Source organism: Pholcus phalangioides, unplaced genomic scaffold, assembly GCF_987345545.1.
Source record: "Pholcus phalangioides strain wild (caught in Gottingen) unplaced genomic scaffold, Ppha-v1.0 ptg000015l_1, whole genome shotgun sequence".
Lineage (NCBI taxonomy): Eukaryota > Metazoa > Arthropoda > Arachnida > Araneae > Pholcidae > Pholcus > Pholcus phalangioides.
In genome coordinates this window covers 103,118,289-103,131,330 of record NW_028301608.1, presented here as the reverse complement: position 1 = coordinate 103,131,330, position 13,042 = coordinate 103,118,289, and the positions used below count along the sequence as shown (strand labels likewise).

General features: G+C 33.9%; 1 protein-coding gene across 1 annotated transcript in view; it reads left to right on the top strand.

Moving 5' to 3' along the window:
• The window catches only part of LOC149077225 (uncharacterized), a 74,078-nt gene extending 62,205 nt beyond the window's left edge, over positions 1-11,873 (top strand). The window contains exon 3 of the mRNA XM_089242363.1: positions 11,775-11,873. Within this exon, the coding sequence (XP_089098489.1) occupies positions 11,775-11,873 (99 nt within the window). The remainder of the gene's footprint in view (positions 1-11,774) is intronic.
• The last annotated feature ends 1,169 nt before the right edge of the window (positions 11,874-13,042 follow it).

Genomic DNA, 13,042 nt, shown 5'->3' with positions numbered 1-13,042 from the left:
AATGTCATATTGTCTGTCTGATGGGAATAATCTTCAATGACTTTCTTCCGAAAAGATCTTTCTTGCTTTTTTTTTGTATCCTTTTTCAATCAATAAGTTTTTCACAAGGACTTCTTTCCCCACCTAATATAATAAATTATATCCAATTATATAAAGCACTGATTGAAATTAATATTAAAAAATTACTTAAGCCCCGCATTAGAATCGGAATTGTAAAAATATCCTATTTTCAGAGCGCTATAAGAGTTTCTCTTACAAGCGATAACGCATTTTCAATTAGACTGGTTACAGACACTTTTTTAGTTATAGACAATTAAATAATTCTGGTGGGGGTGCAATACTTCAGCTGTATAAACTAAATGCATTTTTTCCTAGTGTCTGGTGATTCGCGTAATGGATTCAGACTTATAACAATGTATCAGGATAACAATTACTAAGGTCTTAAAATGACTGTTTTAATACAGAGGGGCTTTGGATAAATAAAAAAAAAACTTTAACAATAAAGAGTATCCTTATACTTTGCATTTAGTATGGATATCTATAATAAGATAATATATGTACATGGTATAACCTGGGATTTATCAAAACGAATCGGTACATGCTAAAATAAATTAGAAAAATTATCGTGAATGATCGTGATTATTTTTAACTATCCACACATTTCAATATTTTTATTAATCATTAATTAGCTATAATGGTGCTTGTAAACGTTTCAATCTCGAACCTTGAACAGTTCACTTCAGTAAACCCTAGGTCCTACTGGTTAAACCTAGGATTTATTAGACTTAGGCCTTTACCTTGATACATATATATAAACCTATTTAAAATTTCCCACTGTTCTAATTATTATCGTATTTCTTTTTAAAAAGAAATACGATAAATATGTTGGGGTAAATAGAGAAACTATCCATACTTAGAATAAGACAACCATAAATACATAATGGGCATTATATAGTACTTTAGAAATGTGTATATATTGTTTATAATTTTGTGATTGTGTTTTTAATTGGGTTACTGTATTTTTGAAATATATGACATTCATATTTGCTATGGGCATCTTTTTCTCAGAAATTTCGTTGGCCATTTTGCCTGTTGTGTCCTTGTATTTTTATTTGTATAATCTGTCACCCAGCCTTAACTATCTACCTATATTATGAAACTTTAGGAGCATTTCATTTTGAAGAAAAGAGGGTGAATATTAGAAACCCCTCTGAGACCGAATTCGCTACATAGCTTTTTTGGGACGGAAACTCCTTATTAGTGGGACAGTTTCACCGGCAAAGCATGTTCTCATAAATTCAACGCCATATTTTTTTGTGAAAGTTATGAGAATAAAAACGGAGTAATAGTGATTTTTGCTTAGATAACCCTGTTTAGTGTTGAAAGTCGGAACTGACTTCTTTGCTCTCAATTTCTTTTCCATCCCTTCATAAAGCCGTTCCATAAGTTTTGGAGATTTCTGATGGTTAATTAAGGCTTAATAGAGAGGAAGCGTCAAACCGTATACACCATGCCTATCCTTAACAAATGATTTTTTTCCTTATACAGGGATGTTGAAACGTGAAACCATTATAGCCTCAGAACTAGTGAAAAACTACGATTGATTTAACGGCTATACCGATATAAGACTACTATGTTATGCATAACCGCATTACATGAATCGTTTTTCCTCACGCCAGAAACGTAAATGTGCAGAATTTCATTTCTCTCTTACCAGCTGATTGGATCCCTTATTTTGCTGTCTAGCTAGGTTGGCTACGCTAATATGTATCTTTATTACAAAACACATATTACAAAACATATTAGGGAAATAATCTCCATAGAATAACATGTGAATAACTATTTTCTGGGGAGTCCTATCTTTGCCTTATTTTATAAATGTTTCTTTACATTCTTTTTGTTTTCTCAACACTTGTTCTCCATAACCAAACTGTTGAAGTGACAATACCGGATTTTCTAAACAACACTCACACACACATGGGGTCTTCCGTTCGTGTTCTTATCAGTCCCCTTATTTAATCTACACCCTTTTATCTTCCCCCACCCAGCAACATGCCTTGTGAAGTCACTCACTAGGTCATTCAAAAAAAATATTATTTTCACTGACTGGTTCTTCTGAACTTAATTATACAATCAAATATGAATTGTGTTTATAAACTTATATGAAACTCCTTTGATTGAGAAAGCAGCTTTCCCTTTTCATCATTTACAAAAGTTAGTAGGGTACTGCAGTAGCAATATCGCAATAACAAATTAATGAGTGAAAAGACGATAAATAAAATTTAAACAAATATTACGAAATGAAAAATTAATTTAACCTGATGGCAAATACTGCTATATCAAATAATAAATAAAACAAGAGCTAAATTTATATATAAACAATAACTCGATTTGATTATGCAGACACTTAATATCAGGTGTAGATTCTATTCATTTTAATTTTTACTTTTGTCTAGTTCTTCTCTCCTTTCTATATTATTAACAATTTGTCATTTAATCAAGATTAAAAAATCGTTAGCATAAAATTTTATTTTTTCCGCTTTTGGTTGCCATCATTCACTTTTTAATGTAATTAATAACTATATTTACACCTGTTGGACCGACATATTTCGTTCTTTTTATCTTTCTTTCAGGTCAAAAGAAATAAAAAGGGCCGAGTGCATTTTACTAGCTTTTAGCTACTGCTTTCTTCCCTGTCCCAGCTTTCTTCATCACATATGTATGAATTTAACTGTTCTACCGCGTCAATTCAAATATAATTATTTCTTTCCCTCTTTGTATATTTTCTTTCAAATATTGTAAACTATGTAATTTAATTGCAAACTCTAATTTGTATAGTTTTAGCGTAATTGACTGGGGGGCAAATTAATTATGTTATGTCATGTTATTTTTTGCCCCAATATATTTACACAATCATGTTCCTGGAATAAAGGAGACGATATGGGAGAAATCTGCCACCAATGATTGCTGAATAAATAATTCGAGATAGCTAACTGGGATATGATTACCCTAGATAGCCCTGTACCCTAGTAGCCAGCTGTAATACATAGCCTCCATTTCATATTGCAGCTGGTCATAAATTAGGAAGTGATACTATTTATCTTCTAAATCTGAACTAAGAAATCGGTCAGTTAATAAATGTTTTATTAATTATTATTTTTTTAATTTTGCTTTTTTTATTGTGGATCTGGTTGATCACTGTATCAAAAAACCGGCTCGAAGTTGGGGAAAATACTGCTGAGCTTTAAACCAATCGCCATTATACTGTCACGAAGGCAGCCCTGAAGACATCAATCACTCTTAGAATTTTTTTGTGTAGTATTTGTTACATTTGTATTTGTTTATTTTTCTGAATTTCATTATCTATAAAGATTAATGCGCTGATATATCTCGCCAAAAGTGTACCTGAAACGAATTAACGTTATGCACAATATAGTACTCGAATCCCAATTTTGGGAACTCAATTATACTTAATTAATGTCGTATATTCACTTCTTATTTTCCTGTTCCATCCTCATCATGTGATGGAAAAAATACTAAATAGATACGCTTTGTTTAAACAAAAATAACTTTTATTGGAGAAAGGTAGTCCACCTGCAATAACGAACATTGGAGAGCAGCACTCATTCCATTCCATGGTATTCTGATCCTTCTCGATTTTCACAAGACGGTTCCTTCGGAAATAGATGGAAGTGGGGGGGGGGAGAAATTGCAGCTTGTTTCCTTCGGTTCATAATATATCGGTGCTATCGATTTCCATTAATTGTTTGCTGTTCTCAACGAAAATAAAAAGTAGTAAAAGGAAAGGATGTGTTTCTCAGTAGTATATAGTCGAGGATGTGGAAGGGTAAATTTGTGAGGACATGTGCAAGTGTTCGCAGATGGTGCTGATGCTGCTTTTCTCTCATATGTTGTGTAATCTTTTTTTTTTCCTCTTCACTTCAAGTTCGAAACCAAGTGGAGTCTAACAACAAATCCCAATGAGAAGAATAAACAGATTAGGCAAAGTGGCGCATGAAAAGTCTGTTGAAGTTTTCATTACGGAATACTGAAACTTACATAAGTGTTTTTTGGGGGTGGAACGAATTTTTTTTCGCCATCTGAGCACTAAACTCCATCGTCTGTCAATTAAATTATTTCCTGCAGTTCCATGGTCCGAATACGAATGCATGTGTTGGTAGGCCAGGTCACTATCAGACATGAAATTAGTAATAAAAGATATTCTGAAGTTCCATGAGTTCGAAACCCGAAGTCTTTGCCAGATCCTAAAACCGGGATACTATCTTCACTTTAGAAAAACAGATGCAGCCATGACCGCCGCTCAAGAAAACACGCTATTACTACGGAACCGAAAATGCCCCTCGTAAACATTCAACCGAGAAATTTCTAATGAACTGGTGCATGTCGGAATGCGCCGTGCATATGTTGTGAACCTAACGTGATATTTGTTTCTCAGGAATAACGGTAATGCTTTCAAGCAGTGCTGCTATCTGTCTTCCGAAATAAGTCGTAAAAAAATTATTTGCAGATTATTCTGTCTGTTGTATTATGCGTACTTTTTTTAATGTTCTGGGCCTGATTGTTGTACAAAGAGATACTTTTTTCAACTGGGAGATCATCCCGCATTCATGTCTTGAAGTTGTGTGAAAGTCGCAAAAATATATTTACTTAATACTCTTGATTACTTATTCTACTTACTTATTAATTGTATTTTGCATTTTATTATATACTTATTACTACTATTTTTGATCCAAATACGAAAAATAGAAGAGAGATGGCAGCATCAGTACCAGTGAGCGTGTTGTCACTCGCGGCCTAGTAGTATATAATAACCATTCTAAAAAGAACCAGTTTCTTTCTCCCTCCTACATTATAACTACCAAGACCCTATCCTCCCGGCGCATGACACTTACGTGTTTTTCCTGTATATAGGGTGACCATATCACCCATATTTTATGGGACATAATTTTTCTTAAATCAGCGTTTTCGAAAATATTTTTTTTTAATTTCATCAAATTTATTTGATTAAAATACATAAATGGCATCAAATTGATATCAAATCCGATTGAAGGAATAAATTAATCGCTTGAAACTTACTAGGGAGGTGCGTCGTCCACCGCTGCTGCTTTGAAAAACTTCAGCAACATCAGGATGTCAAACACGAATGTAATCTCAGGATGATTCGATACTAAGCGAAACATTGAATAATAATAAATAAAAATAACAAGACACTCAAAATGTTGCACAATTGAAAATAAAATTTTGACTTTGTATTAAAATTTTTAATTACATAACCGCCCTATCAGTGCTGGCATGCCTTGTTACTTACATTTCATCCAAGTTGCAACTACTATAATGCAACATTTTATGAGAAATTGCACGTGTATGAAATCTAGAAGGATGAGGAAAAACGATGAGAAAGAACAAAAAGAAATAAAATTTAAAAGTCAAAGCTGTGAAAACACATCCATCATTGCTATCTGTTTTGAAAACGTAATTTGTCATTGATGTTAATTGGAGGGTATTTAGCCGAAAGCAAATTATAACTATATTGGGAATTCCTCTCTTTTCTTTCACTCGTCACTTCGGAATTCTTTTCTCTGTTATTATCTAGTAATTTGCATTTTTCCTCGATTGTTCGGGGTGGCATAGATAGGGCTAATTATTGGTTTCGCACATTTCTCGGTATCACTAAATGGCGATCAATCAGGTCGGGTTAATGTTAAGCGTCTCTTTTTGATGATGGCAATCGAATTTCGGACACGAAACTTGATTCCGAAACGTATGAAGGGCGATGAATTTCCATAATTTGTTTGGGATACATATTTCACAACACATTTTCCCGCTAATAATACTCAATTTGTTTCATTTTATGTAATTTCTTTTCCTAACACTCAATAAATTTCTATCTCCGGAAATGATCGGATTTTGTGTCGCAGATAATATGTCAGTTGCCTGATGGTAATATGACACATTTTGTGTAATGGTTTATGTTTTTTTTAAGTTTGGAGTGTAATTCGATATTTGGTGCTCTTAGACTGCGTAAATATTTGTATAAAACATGACCAAAGTTTTTTATTTTGCGCGAGGATTCACTTTTTTGCACGTACACACAATGTTATGACCTTCCTGTTGTCGTAACTGGCCGTTATAACAATGAAGTACCGTTTTGTACCTGATGTCAATTCCATCTTGATATAGGACTGCAAAGGGTTAATCATGGCACGTGAAGTTTTCTGCTTTTTCACAATATTTCACTCGGGAAAACTTGCCTGTATTGTGAGTTTCTTTATAATATTTGTGAATTTGATATATTTGTTTATGCTAAACATGCTGTGTTCCTTGCAAACGTGAAAATATAAAATGTTTCCTGACAAAATTTCACGTGCTCAAAAATGGGAGAAAAATTATATATATGTTTATATGTCCAAAATGTGCCTCTTAATTATTAAAAATTAAAAAAAAGAGTGATAATTTCAGTTAAATCTTGCAAAATTTATGTTATAAACGAAGCATTTTTTTGCATTTAGTTTTCAATTAAAAGTTTTTCATATCAAAAGTTTTAGTATAAAATAAGGTCTCGTGAAAATGTCCGTTGATGTGTTGAGATAAGTACGTTGAGAAATTTATCGACCAAATTGGATCGGTGTTGCAGGGCATGTGCAAGTATTCAGAAAACAATGGTTCACTCAAATAATCAAAAACAAAACAACACAGCATCAAGGATTACAAGCCTTGTCAAATACATACACGTCAACAAAAAACAAAAAAAAAACTCTGTCCACCAGATTTATAAAATAACGTTCTAAGTTTTACAAAAATAAGAAGAAATAGATAAAAACAACAACAAAAATATCATATCCACATGACTGCCACTACTAATACATAACCATTACAGGTACAAGGTATAGCATGTACCAACGGGACCCGGACAAGAACTTTTATGACATTCGCGTAACAATGATGTAAATGTGATAACCACAAGTGTATCCTCCATTCCGCTATTTTAGCGGGGATGCTAGGCGGAAGGACACGAATGGTTTCATAATAACCATTACATGTAGTTTTTGTTACATCATTTTATTCATTTTTTTTCTTAAAATTAATATAACCAGCCAGAGCGAGTCAACCAAAACAAGAAGACCGAAGCTAATCCTTAGCTAAGGTTCCCTCCAAACAATCCCCCGTTTAAATTTATCCCCATATTGTTCACCAAAATAGGTTTAGAGCGAGACGACTCGGCCTGATAGTTATATATATATACGTATTACGTATGTATGCATTTCTCTTTCCTCTATTCAACTTCCTCAAGCATTTCATGTCCACAACACACGTGCGCACTCATATTGTCATATTCATGTTGCTCACCGAATAAGGTGCTAAGCGAGATGGCACGGGTGATCCCTAATTGTATATATTACCTCACATAGTATTTCTATTTTTTTCATATTTTCATTAAATCCACCGGAGCGAGTGAACTCAACCAAATAAAACTGAAGCTGGCTTCTAGTCCGTAAGTTATCAAACCCATTTGCTCACCAATAAAGTGTTGAGCGACATGATTCGCCCCGATGGATATCTCATATTTCACAATAAGATTCTCATTTCGTTTTTTTTCTTTGCGTCCTGTGTATAATATGGCAAGTGTAACATAACAGATGAGATGGCATGGGGGGCTCCATCAATTGCTTTTAAAACATGCTTCCATCCTAATATGTGTATATTCATCCGTCTTAACGAAACCCCGAAACTATTCTCCAACATCCAACCCCATCTCGTCTGTAATCACCACAAAATTTGTTAATCGCGATAGTACCCAATTGTCCAGGGAAAATATGTTGTAAAATTTTTTATGTTGTTATTTTTTTCTTTTTTGACACAAAACAGTGTTCCGCATTCTGCCACGAAGCTGGGCTGGCAGCGATCTCAGCAACGGGATAAGTGCGAAGTCACTTTGGGAATACTAAAAAATATAGTAACTGGTACTTTCCGGTGCTTGAAACTTGCCGGCATGCAGCAAAAGAATAAGAAATGTATAGTTTGTACCATGTATCGTGTATGTTCTTTCCGCACGTCGTTTAAAAATCAATAAACATTTTATTTTAAAATTTATAGTAGTTACTTTTGTTTCTATCCGATAGGTGGCAGCTAAACGCGATTTCCCCGTATGTAAAATAGCAAAGTCAGAAAATTAGGAAATTCTGCTCCTAATTTTTTCACAGGTGTAAAGTATTTCTCCCATCTGCGGCGGTTCCCGAAATTGTTCACTTGATTTCGGCGGTATGCAATGACAAAAAGGTTGAACCACACTGAGCTAAACCGAACAAGGGGCCTTCGAGACAATAATTAATATTATGTGTTGCTTTAGAAATACACACTATCGTGACCACTGGAATTTGTTTTTCTTCAAGATGCCCGGTTTTTAACTTTTATGAGTGAATTTCGTTAATCTAGGATTCTTTTTGAAATAAAGCATTTTTTTTTTCATATTTTCCTTTGATATATACCTTTGATTATTTTATTTTATTTTATTGTGGCATTAAAGACATTTTATTACCCTTAAGTTATTTTTTAACAATATCAGTTTTTCAGAATCTGTCAGACGGTCGTCAGCAAATACCGTTCAATCCATGCACAGTCTTAGTAGCCTCATCTACCTTATCATGCATATAGTCTTTGAAAAGTATGATAATACAATAAGTCCAGATTTCCCGATTTTTTTTCAAATAATGCGTTTTCGACATCAAATGCTTATATGTTGATTTCCACTGATTCCAGAGTAATAAATCAATAGCATTCCATGATGTTCCAACTCCTCTAACTAACATACGGAGTTGACATGAACTGCGCTTCAATTTTGAGTTAACTCAATCAACTGCTTCTGAAGCACATTTAAATTGGAGAATTTCAATTTTCCTGTAATTCTGTCGCAATATTGCAAAGGTAAACTAGTTGCAAAATCAATAATTAGTTATTGGTTGTCGATTAAGTGACAAACCCATATCATTTTGTGGAAATCTGTAGGGAGTGTTTTAGCCGCCGATTACACTCTACAAACACTTCAATTAATATTGTAATGAAAAACTATTCTAGTTATTTTATCGCATATTCTCTCTCTGTTGTAGAAATTCGTGATTGCCGCAAATCCATACTCATTTTACCTAAATTTTCTGGAAGTTCCTTCAGGAGTTGCATCAAAAGTTATTTTATCGAATTTTCCTATGCAAAACAGTACCTGATCAATAGTTACCGATTGCAGAAACAGATGTAGAAAATTATATGTTATGGTGTATATCACTTTCATCATTTTCCTAATTTGTGCTAAACACAGAGGTATATACGTATATCAGCGTTTACTAAGTGTTATTTTGATGGAATAAACACTGATCAAATTTTCAATAGGCTAATGCTGTCCTCAACTGGATATAGATTTTTTCCTTGTAATACAAAAACTTAGTAAGCAAACGTTTACCCATTTTGAGACGAATACACGTATCTTTTTCCATATGCAGTAAAACCTGTTTTAACTGTCACGTCACAGATACGGTCTTCCTTTTTTTTTACGGTAAAATAATAATCAAATTTTATCACAATATCTTCACTAATGACCCTTTTACACGGTCACCCGTGTTTGAAAGGCGAATTTGTTTGTCTTGACTGGGTTTTTGCTGAATAAATAACATCTTAGCCAATAATTCCAATATTGTATATGTATGCCGGAGAAAAAGGACACATGCCAGAAAAAATGAAATTTTACAGGAGAGCAGTATCAGGATTTTTTTATAATATGTCTTTTTCTTTGGAGCTCGCTTGTTAGTTTCATATATCTATGTATAGTGTAACGAAAGTACTACAAATTAATAGTGTAATCTCAATATTGAAGAAAATGGACAGAGTACCCTTTACCCCCGATATGCAGTTATGATAAAGTGTCAAGTTCCTTAGTAATTATACAAAATATAAAATTTATCGCATTAATTTCTGCAAAAGAACATAAAAAAAACTGGCCATGAGATTTTTTTTTTGGAAATTATATATGCTTGGTGGATTGTTCAAATGCAGTGAAACCTCGATACAACGATAACCCGAGGATCAATAAATAATATTGTTGCAAAAGAGTTGTTGTTATATCGAAATGCAGCATTATCAACAAGTACCGTTTTGTTGCTGTTGGTATTTCTTTTCAACTGCCATTGCTGGTACCACCATAAAATGATTTTTTTAGTATCCATTCGAAACAAATAATTTAATTGGTGAGGTGAATAAAATTCAGTTAATTGTTTCATCCTGTGAGGTAGTTTATTGTTAGCATTTTTGTGAATTTACACATTTTTGAAAACTTTCGTTTCACGGCACGGCTTCACTTTCAAAGGGTGGATAGTGCAAAATATCGATGTTTTTAGACACTCTCAAAAAACAAAAACAAAAAACTAGTGTGGGGGCTTATGCATATACTGAATGTGACGATGAGTGAAGTGTAATGATATATCGTTTTTATAGTTTGGAAATATCCTTGTAAAATATCGTTATAAAGAGATTTATCGTGGTAGAGGATATCGTTGAATCGAGAGGAGATTAAAAGCAGACTATAGACCATTCCTAACAAGATGTGAAAAATATTATTGTAGAGGGATTTATTATTGAATCCAGTATCGTTGTAACGAGGTTTCACTGTATATTCTTATGGAGTCGATCTGCGTAAGATCAGTAGAATAATTGAAGGATATGGTTTTTTTTTTGTCTTTCACCGAAGGCAAGACCGGTCTATCGCCATAGGCAATTTTATTATCGAATGAAATGTGTCGGAATTGTGCACGTGTACTTTACCAGTTTAAGTGCACATCTAGTTTTCAGCGTGAATTTTAGCACTGCCATTTATTTTCAAGATTATGGGCGAAGTGTAACGATTGAATATCTGTAGCGCTGTAGGTCTAATGATCTCGGTGGCGAGAATTGTTAATGGGAGGATGGGCTCGCATTCTCGCCTCAAAGTTCGAAACCCCAGAAAACCTACTCCAGCCGACAATTTCTGTTCTGCGCGGTGAGGTTTGAACCTAGATCTTCAAGATGAGAGTCCGCCACTATGTCCACACCATCCAAAAGAGGACAGAAATATATATCAGGAAACGTGGGTATCCTGAAATTTTAATTCCATAAGATTTATTGTATTAAGCAAACTGAGTATTTTCGGTTTCGAGCATCTGTTGACGAGGTGTAATTTCGGATTTTTCATGGTCCCATCGCTATGAGGCTTGCCAGTTATCCAATTCTACCTCTGTGTACTCGCGTAATGAGTTTAATCTACGTTAAATATTTCAGCCGGAAATCGAAATGCATAGATAATGATTCACGGATCATTATTCAAAAGTCACTGAATCAAAACGTGAATGACGAACAATACATAATTACTCGTGAATTTTACACGACTAGATAGAAGGTATACACACAACAACGTAGAAGATAGGAAATCACAGTTACCCCCGATGCCTTAATGTTTGTTTGTTGAAGCGTTATGTCGTTCGTATTGTGCCATCTTGATCTATGAAGATTATTTTTGTGCCATGAATACCGAATACTTTAAGGATTAACATTAACATTCTGAAAATGAATCAGAGATATAAATCTAATCAAATGACAGAAAACAATAACGATACGCGGAGGTGAATGATTTTCCATGAAGATATCTCAGTTATAATCGATAATTATTTATGCATGAACATGCAAGTGTGGAGATGTATGTATTGTATTTAATCATATTTATACTGTAACATTAGTTGTTAGGAACCATCGAGTCGGTTTCGACTCCTGGTGACTCTATAGATGATGGTTCTCCAAGCTGGTCTGTCATTCACAGCATGTCTCAGTTTTGCTAGCTTCATTCTAGTGCTTTGCAATACCTCTTCTGTCCATCTGGTGCTTGGTCTGCCTCTCCCTCTCGTTCCCTCCATGCTTCCAAGCATTACCATATTTTCTAGTGAGCCTTCTGTGCGCATTACATGGCCAAAGTAAGAGAGTTTCTGATTAATGACTGTTGCTTCTAGAGAATAGTCAACCTTGACTTCTTCGATAACCGATTTGTTAGTCCTTTTAACTGTCCATGGAGTTCTCAGCATCCTCCTCCAGCACCAAAGTTCGAAGGAATCAATTATTTTCTACTGTGACATAGAGTTACAATAATTCGTTTCCCCCCACAAGATTTATGTAACAAAATAATTATAAGGAATACAGTATTTCAATTATATGATTGATAAGTTTCAAGTTAATACGATACCTCAAAAGCTCATTACTTTATTCACAAAATATTCTCATTCATCGGAAAATTTATTTGAGAAAAGCACGAATCATTTAAATTGACTTTTCATGCGTGAATGGAATCATTGAAGGAAATGTAGATATCGTGTAATATTACAGTACATAAGAGAAATAACTTCAATAACTCCCTCATAAGACATTATAATTTTGTTCAGTATTCGTTCAAACCAATCTGAAATTTGCATGTCATTGAGGAATCTTAATGACTATTCTAAACAAATACTCGTTCAAAATTGTTTTCAAAGGCCAAATAGGAAAAGAAACAGAAAATAAATTCCGTGCTAAACGAGAACATGAATTGGAATCTCGATCAATTGTGAGAATTGGGCATTGTATTTTTTTTTCTGTTACTTTTAATCTCCAGTGTGGCTCGTTTTATCATTTTTGTATGGTGGAATTCCTTTTGAAGAGAATCTACTGTATAAATATTTGAAGTCACTGGCTTTTTTTCCCTTCCTAATCTTTCCACATTCTACAGTGAAGCAAAGGCTAAGGCGTTTCTCTATAAATTTCTGTAAATCTGCAATTTAAATGACGATGCTGCTCGAAATCAAAATCACTATGCCATGATGAAAAATAATAATAACAACAATAAAAAAAATTGGAGCGGGAAAGTTACGAATTCCATTTAATACTTATTCGACGTTCACGGCGTATTTTATGAACTCTTTTATGCAAATGTTAACAAAATTCGATTCCTAGAATCATCGGAGATTCGAGATGGAGGATG